This window comes from Mastigoproctus giganteus, chromosome 10 (assembly GCF_048544385.1).
Source record: "Mastigoproctus giganteus isolate SK-2022 chromosome 10, ASM4854438v1, whole genome shotgun sequence".
NCBI classification, from domain to species: domain Eukaryota; kingdom Metazoa; phylum Arthropoda; class Arachnida; order Uropygi; family Thelyphonidae; genus Mastigoproctus; species Mastigoproctus giganteus.
Window position 1 is genome coordinate 53,368,340 of NC_143584.1, and position 18,609 is coordinate 53,386,948.

Genomic DNA, 18,609 nt, shown 5'->3' on the forward strand with positions numbered 1-18,609 from the left:
AGGAGGGGGTACAGTAATCAGCTGGGGTGTAAACAGTTGGGGATTCACATGAAGGAACAGATATTACAGGAGGAGGGGAGAAAGAAACTATGCTTTTGGTTAAGAAACATATAGATTCTAAAACAGTATAACTAGTAAAGGCTAGTGTAATGTTGAGCCAGTCTGGTCGAGTGAAGTAAACTCTTTCATTAAACCTTAAGTCTAGGTTTAATAACCCTGACCAATTTCTTAAGGTGAATTCAACAACCACCTTGGCATAGGAAAGAAGCTAATGTCTTCAGAAGCCAGATGCACATTATTCGATTTCTTAAACACCTCTTCTGTATTATTAATGCAGTGGACGGATGTGGAAAGCATCAGCAGGGAAATAATTTTTCACTGGGAACAAATGCTTATACAAAACTACATGGCTTAGGATGGCCAGATTTGTGTATCTTCATGATACTGAGTAAATATGGAATAATAAAATTTCTTTTGCCAGTTCGTTGTGAGAGGTCAAGGGTAACTTTTTCTTATTTTCTCAATGATGTAGTAGTAGTAGTAGTAGTGGCATGTGATGCAAGAAAGCAAATGTATGAGCTTATGCAGCATCAGCCAAAAAAAAAAAAAAAATCACACCATTCCCTCCAAATGCCTGTCCAGTTCCTCCTTAAATTTATTCACCCTATCAACTTCCACAGCGACAGATGGAAGTTTGTTCCAGCAATTAACCACCCGCTGGCTAAAGGCAAATTTCTGCACATCTAATCTACATCTGTCTTTTCTTAATTTGAATTTATGCCCCCTTAGGTTCGTAATCTGAACAAGTGGAAGGATCCCATCAGAATTCAGCGTGCTGTATCCATTCAAGGCCTTATACACCTCAATCAGATCACCGCGCAGGTGCCTAGTCTCCAGCCACTGCAATTTGCAAAACTTAAGCCTCTCTTGATAAGAGGATCCCTTCATTCCCCTCACCAATCTTGTTGCCCTTCTCTGTTGAAATGTTGAAATGAAGTTGAAATTAAAATAAAAAATTATCTATTTTATTTTTAACTGCTATTAATAAAAACTTTCATTTCTTTGGCATTTTTTTGTATTCTCTACCATTTGCTCCAATTTATTATTGTATGATATCTTATCTAATATAGTTGTTTTATATCCTTTATCAATTTTTTCAATTAGTTTCATTATTTCTTTACTTAAAAATTTTGTTATTTTGTGTTAGAATTTTGTTTTAATTAGACTTGCATTTTAATTCAGAGTTAAGCACTGCATCTAATTATTGAAATACAAATGTTTTTTGAGATGGTTATTAGCTTTAACTGAGTTTTTATTATGGCTTCTTTAACTGGATAAAACTTGTACTGCATGGCTTGGATCAAGTCTGAAGGGCTCCACTTCATATTCTAAAACACTATAACCAGTATTGTTTATTGTATATCTAAAACAGTATTGTTTTGAAGACAAGTTTATAATATTCATTAAGGGTATTAGTTTACTAGAGTTCCTTAAGAGGCTATTCCATTTTTTTCTTCTTCTTTAACTGATTTCCCCATTCATTTCATTAATTCTATGCAGGTTATACTGCCAGAATTCAAGCCATTGTTCAGGTATTAGATACTTTTGTAAGTTGAATTTGTATTTATATAACATTTTAAATAATTATTCGATCTTTAATAGAAAGAGACACAATAATGATTCTTCCTTATATTAATTTCAGTTTTTATTAATAGCAAAGCTGGTTTTATGAAGTACTAGAATCTTCAATACATGGCTAACACACTAATCACAGTAAATTTTGGAATAATTGATTAATGCAATAAGTGGAAGAATTTTTGCTGATGCTGTCGAGGCAGTGTTAGGTGGGTCGGAAAACTGCTAGTTGGGGGGGATACAAGGACTAATAGATTAACAGTAGCCACTGGCAGAGGTGGAAGTGATTCTTGCACTGCTTCTATTCAAATGAGCAGAAGTCTGAAAAACAAGATGCAGGATATTTCAGAGACTGCTGGTAGTCATTGCGTTACAAGTAAACACATGGGTTGTGTTAGGGTAGCTAAGAATAGAAACAGGTGCATGTATACCTGCGTGTACACCAATGCTAGGAGTTTGGTAAATAAATTTGATGAATTTGAGGTATTGCTCAAAACATCAAAGGCAGATATTGTTGGGATATCAGAGACGTGGTGTCACACAGATATATGTAATGCGGAACTGGAATTTGGGGAATACAATGTATATAGAAAGGATAGACAGGACAGGAGGGGAGGAGGGGTTATGCTATTAATTAAGAAACACATAAAGTCAAAGGAAGTGAAGCCAGTTGACATCGATGGACAGGGCAGTGTCGAGTCAGTTTGGTGTGACATAAGCATAGGGAAATCAAAATTGAGAGTAGGAGTGTGCTATAGGCCTAATGACTCTGATGAGTATAATAATATATTGTACAGGGAAATAGAGTGGGCCAGTAAATCAGAGAGTCTTATAATGGGGGATTTTAATTTCCCAGATATTGACTGGAATTTGTGGATTGGTCACTCGCACACTAGCAAGGCTTTTGTGGATTTATTGGATATCTTGTTGCCTCACGAACATCAGCATGTTCGTGAGGCAACAAGAGGGAGCAATACTCTTGATCTGATTATCAGTAGTGATTCTTCATGCATTAAGAACCTGCAGATAAATGAACCACTAGGTGGCAGTGATCACAGTGTGTTGAAGTGGGATTTACTCAAGGAGGTAACTACCATCAGAGGTAAAGGGAAGGGTTTTTGTTTTCGTAAAGGCGACTATGATGGTCTGAGACAGTATTTAAATTCTATACAGTGGGACCAACTGATGATGTTACCAACAGCAAACTCAAAATGGGAAGCATTCAAGGAACTAATCTTGGTGGCTACCAGGCTTTACATACCAACTAAGAAATATTGTTCAAGGTTTAGGCCTAAATGGTTGTCAGATGGACTAATGAGACATGTGGCAGAGAAGAAAAATGCATGGGATACATACAAATTAATGGGTGACATGGAAGCCTATGATAGATATAAGTTGGTCTGTAACCAAGTCACAAAGGAGATTAGGCAGGCAAAGGCAGACTACGAAAAATCCTTGGCAAAGGATGCAAAGAAAAACAGAAAGGAGTTCTTTACATACTTGAACTCGAGAAGGAAAGGGATGAATCGGATTGGTCCACTGGATATTGATGGTTCAACAGTTGAGGATCCTGCTCAGGTGGCTAACAATCTAAACGAGTATTTTGCATCTACATTCACGCTTGAGGAGTTATTCAGGAAGGAGAATGATGTAGGTAAAGTAAACATTGGCAGTGAGCTGGATGATTTTGTAATAACTGAGAGGAAAGTGGAGGAGAGATTGTTGAGGATAAACATAAAAAAGGCACCTGGGGTGGATGGGATCTATCCAGTTATATTAAAGGAGGCAGCAAAGGAAGTATGCAAACCCCTAGCCATAATTATGAGAGCTTCTTTGGACTCAGGGGAGGTACCCATAGACTGGAGATGTGCAAATGTAACCCCAATTCACAAAGGAGGATCAAAGGCTGACACAAGTAATTATAGACCTGTTAGTTTAACTTCTGTTCCAGGTAAATTAATGGAGGCACTGGTTAAAGAAGCACTGCAGGATCATCTAGACAAGAATTCAGTTATAGCTCAGACACAGCATGGTTTTGTTAAGGGCAGGTCTTGCCTGACCAATTTGATTGGATACTATGATGTAGTCACAAAAGAACTGGATGCAGGGAATAACTTTGATATTATATATTTGGATCTTAGAAAGGCTTTTGATACTGTTGCACATGGAAGACTGCTGCACAAATTGGAGCAGTGTGGCATTGGAGGCAAATTGCTGCTATGGATAAGGGGATGGTTGAGTGGCAGAAGACAGAGAGTGGTAATCAATGGACACTGCTCAACGTGGACTAATGTTATTAGTGGAGTTCCTCAAGGTTCAGTGTTGGGTCCATTGTTGTTTTCGGTGTTTATGAATGATATTGATGATGGGATATCAAGTTTAATGTCTAAGTTTGCAGATGATACCAAGGTTGGCAGGGTCGTTAAGGACACTACTGACGCTATGCTGCTGCAACAGGATCTGGAAAGGTTGAACAGATGGGCTGAGAGGTGGCAAATGAAGTTTAACATTGACAAATATAAAGTACTACATATGGGTAACAGTAACCCCAGAGCAATGTATCAACTCTGCGGTACTACACTGACAGTGACAGTGGTGGAGAATGAAAAGGACCTGGGGGTAATTGTGCAGGCAGATATGAAGTTCTCTGAGCAGTGCAGACGAGCTGCAAGAGTAGCTCATGGTGTCTTGTCAATGATATACAGGAATTTTTCTAGCAGGGATAAGGAGGTGATTATTCCCTTGTATAAGGCAATGGTTAGGCCACATCTTGAGTACTGTATACAGGTCTGGAGGCCTCATTTCAAGAAGGATGTAGAGCTGCTGGAACGGGTACAGAGAAGGGCAACAAGATTAGTAAATGGAACAAAGGGTTGCTCTTACGAAGAAAGGCTTAAGTTTTGCAAATTACAGAGTCTGGGGACTAGGCACCGGCGAGGTGATCTGATAGAGGTGTATAAGGCTTTGAATGGTTTGAGCATGCTCAATGCCAATGGGATTCTTCATCTTTCTCAGAATAATCACCTCAGAGGGCATAAATTCAAATTGAGGAAGGACGGATGTCGGATAGATGTGCGGAAATTTGCCTTTGGCCAGCGGGTGGTTGGTTGGTGGAACCGACTTCCATCACTTGTTGTTGAAGTTGATAGCCTAAACAAATTTAAAGCTCAACTGGACAGGTATTTCGAACGAACGGAGGGGTGAAATGGGAGAGGGTTTTTTTTTTTTTTTTTTGGCTGATGCTGAATAAGCTTGCTTTCTTGCATCATATGCCTCTACTAATACTAATGCTAATGCTAATATAACACTTCTTTAAGAATTTTGTATGTAACTTTTGAGCAAAGGTCTTCATTAAAACTGATAACCACATTATGATATCCTGAATCTACTTGTGTGATTATTACATTGGAAATAAAAAAGAAATACATTCAGACAAACAGAGATAAGTGCATGTTAAATACAATTAAGATAAATATGCTGATAATACTGGTATTAATTATAGCCCATTGACTGCTAGTTACTTTTTCTTACTAATCTAATATTAACAGAAGCTCTTGTTACTTTTAATATTAAATTTGTAAGACATAACTAGTAGCATTGGGCTCTAATTAATGCCAGTATTATCAAATTTCAGCTAATTAGGTCAGAAGTACTTAATAAACTAACCCATAAATTATTCATATGGTAAAAGAATATTGTATTACATAACTGGCCAACAAAAAAAACATTTTTTTTTTCATACCTCCAGAACAAAAGTTGCAGATCCTAAAGGCAAATGATCTGCTCATTCCAAAGATACAAAAATCATGTCTCTGTCATGTTGCCATTGAAAGATATACTTAAATTTTAATAACTTAATGAACAACTAATTTTGAATATCATATAATAATGCTGTCTTAAAAAACATGAGTCTTATCCATTTTAAAATACTTTAATTAAACATATAATGTTCTGTATATATTACTGTTTCTTTAGAAATGCTTGCCGCTCAGTACGTTTCTCTTATAGTCCACTTTTCCATCACAGATATGTTCTAATGAAAACGTCATCCTTGCTCATTGCTTATATCTTCCAAAATTTTAAGGGGGAAAAACTTAACATGGAAATAAAAAAAAATGAATTTTTAAAGACATTCAGTAGCCCATATCTTTATAACATTGTGAAAAGGTGGACACGCGAGATTCATAATTATCTTCTTTCCTTCTCCAAGAAATCCATGCACAGCTACTTTAACCGATTGCTAAGCTGCTAGTTCAATATCCTGTAGTTTTGTTTCATATATATCATCCACCTTGAGGAGTTTTTATTTGAAGCTCAATGGAAATTCCTTCTTTCAGTTTTGTATATATTAAATCGGGAAACACTTCTCTTCAGTAATCCACTGCTTTCTTTATCCAGAACCTTAAAATTCTTCATAATCCAAACTTCATATGCAAAGGTAAAAGTGGAACTTTTTTTGGTTCAACCAGCTGAACACATTTTATACCCTTCTTCCTGGTAATTCCTCTCTCTTTTCCTGTTGCTGCACAATATAAAATTTTTCCGTTGCACTACTGTCCCACAAACATAGAAAAAAAAAGAAAAAAAAACATTTTGTGAAACCTCCCTATAGACAGTGAGTAATCCAATTAACTTAAGATCACACATTCCAAGCAAAGTTATGGTACTTTACTGCACTCAGGACAGGGCTGGCAGAACATGGTAAGCCTAGTAAGCAGGCCATAGGTGCCGCAAACATCTGGGTATGCCGAAATTCAAAATTTTTATTATAACAGTATTTAATAAAAGTATCTCAAGGACATTAAGTACATTTCTGCCTAGAGGTGCCAAAAACCCTAGGGCTGTGCCTGACTCAGGATCTTGAACATACTTTCATATGTTTCTTTCAAGCCACAGGATGAAGCAGAGAAACTAATAAGAATTCACTTCCATTGTGCAGCAAAACTGCTTTTAAACTTAAATTTTGAAGCATCAGTAAATATATGGTTTTCATTAGGATTGTGTCTAGTGTCCAGTTTGTTCAGAAGATCACCGATATCTTTACAGACACACATACTCTGCCATAATGAAATATTCTGAAAACACTTTTGTGACATTTTCAATATATTGTCAATTTAGTTCCTACTTCAAGTAACTTCCACTCCTGTATAACTCCAGGAGTGAACTTAAAATATAATGTATATATAAACTTAATGTGACATTTATATAAAACTTAAAATGTAACAATATCATTTCTGAAGTGAGCCTGAACCTATGATTATCAGTGGAGGGATATATGCACCCTCATCATGAGGAAGTAATGAACTTTTATTAGACCAACACCACTTGTGCTTTTCTCCAAAACTCCTGGTGATGACTCTAGATAACTTTTTCATCTAATTTTTGAAATTGAAAATCAGTTGTTACAGCTGTGAAATCAGGAGGATTAAAATTGTAATTTTAACAGTTAAAAACAGAAACGGATCTATAAGCTACTAATATCTTAAAAAAAAAAAAAAAAAAAATTGCCTACTTAAGTGCAAGTGTACTTAAATTAAATATTCTTCGACACCTGCACATTTCAGAATTCTAGGATAGTTAGTAGAATATAACAATAAGAACTAGATTTTTCTCAGTCTTAATTTATAACTTTAAAGATTTATGCAGTAACATGCTGTTTTTGATTAAGCTTATTGCTGTGAAAAGTATTCATACATATTAGCACTTTGTTAGCAGCTTTCAATAGATTTTTCAAATATAATGATATAAGATTTTATTTTCTTTTAAGCTCCGGTACCCCCAGAATTTGTTGTTCCATTAAAGAGGGTGATGGCAATTGAGAATAAAAGTGCTCAGTTTACTTGTAATGTTACTGGAAACCCAAAACCCCATATAACTTGGTAAGTTTTATTGTCATTATCATTTTATTTTCAAATGGCATTAATAATTTGAAACTTTTCACTTGAAGCATATACTCTGTCATATCAGCAGACTTCATGAAATTACCATTTTTCTTAATGGAATATTTGACTGATGTATGTAGAATTATTCTATCAGCAAACTATTTTAAATTGCTGTCACTAACTAAATGGACTGAAAATTGTATGTAATCCTATTTCAGTATCATTTTGCAAGTGGATCTGCTAGTATATTTGACTACATAAAACAGATGGATATCTTTTACCATTATATTTGTTATGGGTTTTCAAGAACTCAAGATACAGAATTACCAAAACTAAATGTTTTGGCAGTGCTTGATAAATTATATACACATATTTTAATACCAGTGTAATATCTATAATGTGTAACTCTCAAGTTGTCATGTGGAGAGTACAAGAAAAGAGCGGGACGGCAATGTAAGTGATTATGGTTATATAGAAACGAAGAGCATTCACTCTTCACTTTTCTTTACTCTTTACTTCATTACTTTAATTTCAGATAAAGAAAACAGATTGGAAGGAAATACCATTTTTTTTTTTTAAATCATATTACAATAGCTTTCAGTTATATGTATTTCCTGTGATTGTGTGCTGCAGTTAGTATTAATACAATTGGGAAAAACATGTCTTCAAGGGATTTTAAATATATTAAATATTGTTTTCAGAAACATGTTTAAACTGAGTTTCATAACATGACCTTTAGACTTTTCTTTTGCTTTCACTTAAGTTTTATTTAATGTATTAATTGAATTGTTAACCTTAATGTATTAATAAGATCATCGTTCTGTGTATAATTTTATTTAAAGCAAAATATGAGTTTGCAGTTAATTAGCTGGCAACTCTCTGCATTTACAATGGAGAAATCTGCCCTGATTGTAGGCAGATTTCTTAACCATTTGACTTCAGTCTGATAACATAGTTTGTAACCAAGTTTTTTCTCTGTCTTTTTTAGCAATAACATAATTTTTCTTTATATTTTTATTTTTCACAGAAAAAATAGTAAACTATGTTTAAAATTAATTATTTTTTAAATCCTATGAATTTATACTTATTTTCACTAATGAATTGGATGTTCAGATATGTTAGTACACATTGCAGAATAGGAAGGAACATGGGATAATAGCATTTTTCTCTGTAATGTGCAACCATTTCATTATATTTGTGTGATGTGAAGCTGATTAACAATGTCAGTAAGGTGCACAAAAAAGGAAAATTTCAGAAAAAAATAAGTTTGGAATCACCTTTTATTTTTCTTAATTTTCAATGTTTTAATTAAAATAAGACCGCCTTGTTTACCAATTTTTATTAAAGTATTTTTGATATTATGTATACAAATCAAAAAACTTAAATCATTTTTAAAAAAATTTCTAGAATATTTAAGAATATTCTAAAGAAGTGTAGAAGATGCCTGAATGTGTGGGAGAACATTGTAGAAAATCCTGAACATTAGCATTAGTATAAAAATCAAAAAACTTAAATAATATTTAAGAAATTTCTAGAATATTCAAGAATAATCAAAAGAGTTGCAGTTGATTCTGGAATATCTAGAACATTCTAACCCCAGGGGCTTACATCTGGTGAGTATGGTCTTGGCGCACCCACAGTCCTGAACTGGATATCATCATTCTTCTATTTCTTGGTGATTCCCTTTTGACACACACACACACACACACACACACACACTCTCTCTCTCTCTCTCTCTCTCTCTCTCTCTCTCAGGGTAACTTGGGAATTTTTTTTTTTTTTTTTGGCTGGTGTAGCATAAACCTCTGGCTTCCTTGCACCATATAGCTAGTAATAATAATAATAAATGGAGTATTGTTTCAATATTATAGAAGACTGTAGCTGATTCTAGACTGTTTTGCAAAAATACAAATTGAGGAGTGGGAGCTGCAACTTATAAAATTGAACGCTAGTTATTCAGAAAAAGTTTTTGGTGTAAGTTTTGTGTTTCATAATAAACATGGCAAGAAATAAGGAACTGAGTGTTGAAAACAGAAGTGTTATTATAACTTTATATAAAGAAAGTTATTCCATGAGAAGTATTGGCAAAAATACTAGATGTTTCATTTAGAGGAGTACAAACTACCATTTGATGATTCAAGGAGGCTGGCAGTTTAAAAAACAGACCACAATCAGAACAACCATGTGTAACAACAGGAGCACAAGATAAGGCCATAAACTTATTTCTAAACATAATTGACGATTTACTGCACCTGAAATCCTAGCTGAGTTGAATAGAACAGAGAGACTCCTATGTCTATGTCCACTGTAAAACTTTGTCTTAAACAAACAGGAGTTCATGGTCATATAGCAGTCCAAAAATCCTTATTAAAACTGGAAAAACTGGAAAATTGAAAGAAATGGTTGGGCTAAGAGCCATCAACATTGGACAGTTAAAGAGTGCAAAAATGTACTGCAGACATATGAATCCAATTTTGGACTTTTTATATCCTAGCGTAGAGGTTATGTGAGACAATCAACTTAAAAAAGGTGCCACATTGTTCAGTGCCTACAGTCAAGCATGGTGGTAGTTCCATCATGATCTGGGTGTTGCTTCTGTTTTTCTGGAGTGGATCACATTGTCAGAATTGAAGGAATTTTAAGAAAAGAAGGCTATAAAATCATTCTTGAACATAATGCAATATCCTTTGACCGTAGAAATTTTATATTACAAGACAATGACCCAAAGAACAGCTCTAAGCTGTGCAGGAACTTTCTAACAACTACACAACTGGGGATATTGCAAATTATGGTGTGGCCATCCCAGTTGCCTGACACTTAAACTCAATAAATCTTTTATGGGATCAGCTAGACCGTGTGTGTGTGTGTGTGTGTGTGTGTGTGTGTGTGTGTGTGTGTGTGTGTGTGTGTGTGTGTGTGTGTGTGTGAGTGAGAGAGAGAGAGAGAGAGAGAGAGAGAGAGAGAGAGAGAGAGAGAGAGAGAGAGTGTGTGCGCGCGTGTGTGTGTGTGTGTGTTGGCACATAAGCTACACTGGCTATAGTGCACCCGTCCATAGAGATGTGTTAGGAAACAGTTCAGAATTGAAGGCATTTCAATTTCATTTTAGAAACTATTCAGAATCGATCGATCATATATTCCAATTTTTTTCAGAAAACAGAAAAGTTCATTAATGTTTGCCTGATCGCCAATAATATGCTCTAGTGATATTGGTTCTTGAAGTTTAGTCAGAAAAAGTAGAACTGATGTTCTGTCCTGGTGATATTGAGGTGATATTCTTATTCAATTAAGAATATGCTTGACTGTTAAATGTGCTGAGCAGTGTGGACACTAAGGAGGATCATCACCTGTGAGTAGATGGAGGTGGGTCAGATGAGTATGTCCTATTCTTGCTCGTGCAAGTACCACTTCTTCCCTTCTAGTTGTTTGGATGCTCGAGTGCCAACATTTTGGTTCTTGTTTCAACTGGAAAAGTTTGTTATTAGTCTGGGTGTGCCATAGCTCTTTCCACTGTTCAAGACAGGCTGCTTTTATGATGATAGTGCTTGAATCCAACAAAAGTTCACTAATTGTTCATGTTGTTCAATTTTCAAGAGCAACTTCCTGATTTGTTTTAAAACAGGGTGATTAGTATAGGAGGGATTTTGCATTGCTCTAATTGAGCTGAGAGAGTCTGTGTAAATTAAATATTTTGAAGATGGTTAAAGATTCAAATTTTCTAGAGCTAATTTTATTCCATGTAGTTCTGCAGAAAAGTTGCTATACTCAGGTGGAAGGGAAGCTGAAATAATAGCGGAGGGAAACACTGCTGCTCCAACGGTTGATTGAGATTTGGACCCATCGGTATATATTAGAAGGAAATCAACATAGCTCTGAATATGACTTGCACGAAGTTGTTTCAGGTTGAGAGTCGGTAGAAGATTCTTACCCCATCGAAGAAAATAAGTATCAAAGTTTAGTTGAGGTGGGGGAGTCCAAGGTGGATGAAAGTAATTCATTACTTGTTGACTACTGTGAAGAGAAGCATTCCAACTCTGTGATATTTCATAAAGCTGTAGGCCTGCTGGCCTTATTTTATTAGGTTTATTTCTGCAGAGATTAGTTAGTTGAGGATTGAAGAGGTATGGGTGAATAGGATGCAAACAGCAACTTTTTATTTTGGCTACATACTTCAGTAGTAAAATTTTTCTGTGGAGGTGCAAAGGGGGTTCATGAGCTTCAATATATAGACTGATTTGGAGATCTCCTGAAGGCTCCAAGTGCAATCCATAATGCACTATGTTGTATAGGATCCAGCCAGCGTAGTACACTCTTTCGGGCATAATCGTAGACTGGAGCACCATAAACCAAACGTGATCTAATCAATGCTCTATATAGTCGAAACAACGAGGTACAATCTGCTCCCCAAGACAGGGCGGATAAAGCTCTTAGTATGTTGAGTTTTTTGAGACAGGTATTACGTACGAACTTAATATGTTCAAGGAAGTTTAACTTCTTGTCAAGGGTTAATCCCAAGAATCTGATGTTGTTGCCAATCGGAATGGTAAAGTCTGCTATGTGAAGTTCAGGATCTATATGTAATTTGGTTTGATTGCAAAAATGTATAGCAACAGTTTTCTGTTGTGAAAGACGATAACCATTGAGCACTGCCCACTTTTGTATTTTATTTAGTGATATTTGCAATTGACGTTCAATAGATCTCATGTTCTGAGAATGGCAAGAAAGAGAGAGATCATCGGCATAAAGGTAAGCCTCAACAGTATTTGGAAGTTCTTTTGTAATGGAGTCAATTCGAAGGGCAAAAAAGGTTGCACTCAGTACAGACCCTTGTGGAACTCCTTCCTGCAAGAAGGTCGTAGAAAGGGAGTTAAAATATCTTACTTGATAAGAACGACTCAATAAAAAGTTATTAATGAATATAGGCATGTTGCCTCGTAGACCAAGGGCATGCAGGGCTCTAAGAATGCCGTGATGCCAAATGCCTTCTCTATGTCGATGGAGACCATAACAAGGTGTTCATTTCTCACAAAGGCATTGCGAATTGCGGACTTGGCCTTGATCATGAGATCCAAGGCAGACCTGTTTTGCCGAAAGCCATGTCGACTATTACTCATTAGATTTTGGTCTTCAGTTATCCAAACGAGTCATATGTGGATCATTTTCTCAAGGATTTTACCGAGGCAACTGGAAAGGGAAATTGGCTGGTAACTCAAAGGACTGGAGGGATCTTTACCGGGTTTCAAAAAGGCCAAAACTGTGGCATGGTGCCAAGACGTAGGAAAGATGTTTTCCAGAAATATTCAATTATAAAATAATAGCAGCAGCTGCAATTGTTTGTCATCAAGGTGCTGTAACATGATGTAATATATTCCATTGGGCCCTGCTGCACTGTTGCGCTGTTCTAACGGCTTGTTGAAGTTTCAAATACTGAAGAGGCTGGTTATATGATAAGATTAGAGAGATGTGCAAAAGTTTATGGGTCGCTGTTCAGTGATGTACTTGATTTTCTGTAATTCCAGGGAATAGCTTGATGCCACTGAGACTTGAGCAAAGGTTTTTGGGCAAGGCATTTGCTATAGTCAGAGGAGCAGAGAGTTCTTGCCCATTCCAGGAAAGGATTGTAGAAGGGATGGTCGGAAACTTTCCAGTAAGCTGTCTAATTTTCTTCCATATTAATTTGCAGTCACTGTGTCTATTTACAGTGGACACAAACAGAGTCCAGGAATCCTTCTTGGCTTGTTTTTGAATGAGATGTGCTCTTGCCCTTAGTTTCTTATAGTTAATGAGATTAACTGTTGTTGGTGATCGTCGAAATAAATGCCACGCTTTATTTTTTTCCCCTCTTTGCTTTCGTGTATTCTTCATTCCACCAGTAGTTAAAATGGCACCGGGGCATAGGATTCGTTAATGGAATAGAGTTTTTAGCTGCTGATAACAAGTGGGATGTGATATATTCTGTTACTTCATCATTGGGCTGTAATCACATAATTTCCTCATCCATGGTGATAGCTGACTGAAATTTGACCCAGTTGGCACGAGAGAATTTCCATTTCCGACAGGGTTCAGCTAATGGCGGTTGTGCAGTGAGCATATTAAAAATAATTTGGAAATGATCGTTGCTCATGGGATCATTCATAACAGACCATTCCATGACTGAAAATAGTACCGGGGAGCATATTGAGAGGTCAATTACAGAAGTTTGTCCAGTTGGTAATTGTATGTGCATAGGTTCACCTGTATTAAGAATGGTGAGATTTTGCCTAACCAGAAATGTTTCAATCAGTTGGCCATGTGTATCTAATTTAGAAGATCCCCATAAAGGGTGGTGACCACTGAAATCCCCCAATAGACAGATAGGTGAAGGTAACTGCAGTAAAAGGTTTTTCAGATCTTGGTAAGAGAAGTTATGATTTGGTGGAAGATAGATTGAAACTAGTGTTATCGCAATCTGAGTAATGAAACATATTGCAACAGCTTCAATTTCTGTTTGAAGAACAATTTGCTTTGCTGGGATCTGCGAGTTGATCAGGATGGCCACACCACCATGGGCAGCATTTGATGTATTGCGATCTTTTCAATATATACAGTAGTTCTTTATGGAGGTGGAAATTTGGGAAGTTAAATAGGTTTCTTGCAAGCAGAAACCCACTGGAGAGTAGCGATGAATAAGGTCATGGATATTGTCGATATTGCTGCAAAGTCCTCTACAATTCCACTATAAAATATAAGACATTACTTGAGATGAGTACAAGGAGCTGTATCTGACTGCTTTTTCTGTATGGCACTTTTATGTCGGTCAGACTTCAGTTTGTCTTTTTTTGGAAATATAGGCCAACTAGTGTTCATTTCTTCCTCCACATATATTTCTAAAATTGGGTCTTCCTGGTTGGATGAGTAATTAGTATCCATGGAGGTGTTTTGGATATTTTTTTTGAATTGGAACTTTTACTATGTGATGCAGTAGCAATCACTGGTGGGGAAGGAGATGTCACTGGTATTGTAAGAGGAGTGTTACATACCTGTTTTGAGTGCTTAAGGATATTGGACTGTTGTCCAGAGAGGACAGCTCAAGCCCAATCGGAGATTCATATGTTTGAGGGGACGGTAACATCAGTTTGGGTGGACACTGTTTGTTGTTTTTGTGTAATACTGGCATAGGTACATCTGGGCATAGTAGGAGCTATTATTTTCCTGGCTTTTTGATAGCTTACCTTATTCTCAACCTTATATTTAACAACTTTTTTCTCAATTTTCCATCTTTCACACGTTTTGGAATAGGTAGGATGGTTGCCCTTGCAGTTGGGACAAGTTTTCTCTGTCGCCAACAGATTGAGTATGATCAGAAGATCCACAGTTGGGACATACTGGATTTCCTCTGCATGTCGTCTGAGAGTGGCCATAATTTTGGCACTTGAAACATCTAAGGGATTGGATACATAGGGATGAACATAGCAAAGTAGATAACCAGCTTTTACTGATGACGGTAGGTTTAGGGAATTAAACGTAAGGATAATATTCTTGGTAGGTGTAAGGTTATTGTATTTTCTAATCATTATTCTTTCTGCTGCAATAACATTTTGATCTTGGAGCTCCTCAGTTATTTCTGCCTCCGTCACATTCAACAGATCCGAGCTGGATATAACACCCTTAGATGTATTTAGCGCAAAATTTGAAATTAGTAAGAGTTTCTCAGAATGTCTACGGTTTGCCATTTCTAATAGTAGGTCTCCAGATTGCAGCCTCTTCACAGTCTTAGGAGATCCTGCTATACTCTCCAGGTGTTTCGGGATGAGGAAAAGAGATAATTTACCGAGAGGTTGTTCTGTAAGTGAATGCAAAATTATAAATGCAGGACACTCTGTTGTTGGAGAATATGTTGGAGAATTTGTTTACAACCTCTTGGGTTGTGATATATCATAATCAGATTCATTATGTGGCTGAGAGCTTGTTGGCTGTAACGGTGGAAACACATTTTTGCTCCATATTTGCTCCTTTTAGCCTTTGGCAGTTCAACTTTTCTGCCAAGGTTTCCGGCCGCACCACGGGGAGGCAGGAGCAGTGCCTGGTGTGACCAAGCAGAAGTTAGTAAGGATTAGTACTTAGGAAAGAAAAATATAAAAGAAAGGTGGATTTCCTTCCCTACTCTCTACAAAAACTTTTTTGGTAGAAGAGCTTCTACAAAGTAAACAATTTTTTGAAAACGCAGGAACTTAAAAAGAACTACTAGTCGCTATATGAAGATCACTTACTGAAAGATCGCACAGATAATCACCTGGTCACAATTTATTTGGCACCCGGGGCCACCTGTGAAGTCTGCCCATCTTTAAAAAAATTATGAGGTACCTTGCAGATTGCTTGGAATAATGTTAGTCAAGAGACTATTATAAAATTAATCTCAAGAATGCCACATCTGTGTAAGGCATTGATAAAATCTTGTAGAGGATATTTTGATGAAAAATCACTATAGTTGTTAATAATAATCATTTCAAAATTTTCAATGCTTAATAAAAAAATCTTAAAAATACTTTGTAGTAGTTGTTTTTTATAGTAAACCTTACGTTGCCATAAATAATTTCAAAAAAAATTACAAAAACTGTTGTCGTATGCTGTGATTCCAAACTTTTAGGGAGGAGTGTACATTGTTTTGTGTATTGTGCAATTTTTCCACAAACAAGTACTTGATCTGTTTGTGAAATTCAATTGGAGGTGCAAATAAACACAGAAAAAATCTGCAGCGCATAGAAAGAAATGCAAAAAATAGATAACATTTCATAGTGATGAAGGTGTCGTATACACCAAACGTTTATTTCTTTTTTTGTCATAGATGTATTGTTCAGAAATAAGTTTCCCAATAACAAAATAGCAAAAAAAAAAATATTGTGGATGAACAACACAAGGCATTGTTAATGAAATTACATTTTTTTTTTTTTTTTTTTTTTTTTTTTATGAAAACCTCAAACACGAAAGGTATCAAAACCTATAGTACTTAGTACCGTGCATGGGTTGAAGGAGAAGTATGGGGGGAGGGGGATGCCGGAAACTTTGCTCTAGAGACTAAACATGGGTTTCACCACTTCAAGCCTCCAATAAGCAAAGTGGTGGTATTTCACCGGTTGATGAAAGCCATCTACCACCTATACATAGATAGGGAAAGGAAACGTAGTGATGGCTCTGAATATAGGACATTTTCGAAAACTACAAATGGCAATAATTAAAGTGCTTCTAAGCTATATCCCACTGTGGCGACTTTCACAAAAATAAAAAAAAAAAAAAAAGTTAAATTGAAAGCAGCTTGCTCTTAATGCTATCACTGGAAGGTGATTCCACGAAGTACGAAATTAGATATCTTCTTCTAAACAAACCGAAAGCATGCAGGATTCCTTTAAAAAACTGTCTTGCACTTAATTTTGATAATACTCCCAGTTATGGTAAACTTAAAAACTATTACTACCAGGTGCTCGATTTGCTCTTTTAATATCCATTCTACTTGAGTTTTTAGGTTTACTTTAACAGGGGGTATTATCAAAATTAAGTGCAAGACAGTTTTTTTAGCAGCCGTAACAAAACAAAAAATTGATTTCAATTAATTTTTAATCAGTTTCAGTTAATACAGTGTGGGACCATTTATCCAGTTACCCAGTATCCGGAAGTTCCAAAAACCGGAAACCAAAAAAGTGAAATATTTAAAAAGCTTATATTATCAGTATTTTTGCTCACAGTCTTAGTGTTTTTAATAACTTTTATATTAACTTAGTCGTGTATACATATACTGTATTAGATAGTATGAATCAGAGCTGTACTACTCAATATGTTCTACGTTGATAATAATATTAGTAAGATAATAAGAGGAGTTTACCTCAATATAGTGCGTAGAACACTTCCGTATGATACCCTCCAGAAATTAAAATGGAAAAAACAAAAAAATCGACAACTTACCGGTACATTAGAGTAAAATATAAATAATTAAATAATCAATTTAACACAATACAAATCAATTTAAAACAATTAAAAATCAAATTAATGCAATTAAAAGAATCTAACGAAAAAATTCAAAACGATTTTCCTTCCTGAAGCTGGCAACGCTTTTCGACCGTATGTTGTGATCACAGGAATGAAAATTACCGAATCGGGTTAAACCTGATACTTAAATAGAGAGTATTTAAGTATAATATCAGGTTTTATTATCTTTATTTTATTTTACTTCAGGTTTTATTTTACTCTTATTATCTTACTAACATATACTGTATATATAGAGCCATAGTGAGGGCAGAGCAACTGCGGCACAACCTTGTTTGTTATTTGGTTTTAGGAGCATTAGCAACTAAGGCCATATTGCTCCGGGATATGCGGTGGTCATTCCCTGACCTTTCCGCATCATCCGTATTTGGTGGTGACAGGCTCGAACCCCGGTCTAATCAAGAAGCGTGTGCTACGCACTGCTGCTCCTTCCCACCTGGCTACGAAGGCGCCACACAACCTTGTAAAGGGGCGCCAAATGGAAATTTTATTTATACACTATTTTATAGATAACTGAAAGAAAATTTGTCTGTGAAGTTGCAAGTCTGAGAATTTGCAATCGCTTTCCATTTAATACGAACTAAAAATATTCATCTGCTATTAGGAAACAACTGACTGACAACAAAGTTAACACTTTGTCGGAATGGGTGGAATGGATCTGACAGTGCATGCCGAAGTGAAAAAAACCCTCTCAATCAGTCTATTATCATGGCCCAGACAAAACTTTTCCATGAGCAGTTAAGCATAACAACGCCCTGTGAGTATACATCAGGCTGTTATGCAAAATTTAAGGAACGTAATGGTCTTCGTATCTTGGCAGTGTGTGGTGAAAAAGCATCAGCTGATTATGATGCTGCAGAGGCATATTTGGGCAAGTCTGCAAAATTAATTGATGATAACAGGTTTACTGCAGAGCAGATGTATAATGCTGATGAGACTTCTTTATATTGGAGGTATACAATTTTTGGCAGAGGTGTCTGCCCAAGTTCAAGATGGAAAACTTCGAATGAACAGTATCTGGTACTCCAGTTGGAATGCTGGGATAATAAATTCTTCTCATATTGCTTCAGTACCATGA

General features: G+C 36.1%; 1 protein-coding gene across 2 annotated transcripts in view; it reads left to right on the forward strand.

The window, feature by feature from the left end:
- LOC150079033 (twitchin-like) overlaps positions 1-18,609 on the forward strand; it is a 2,795,346-nt gene that overhangs the window by 2,285,547 nt on the left and 491,190 nt on the right. For both annotated transcript variants that reach the window (XM_090382361.1, XM_090382360.1), the window contains one exon: positions 7,403-7,514. In XM_090382361.1, the coding sequence (XP_090238487.1) occupies positions 7,403-7,514 (112 nt within the window). The remainder of the gene's footprint in view (positions 1-7,402; positions 7,515-18,609) is intronic.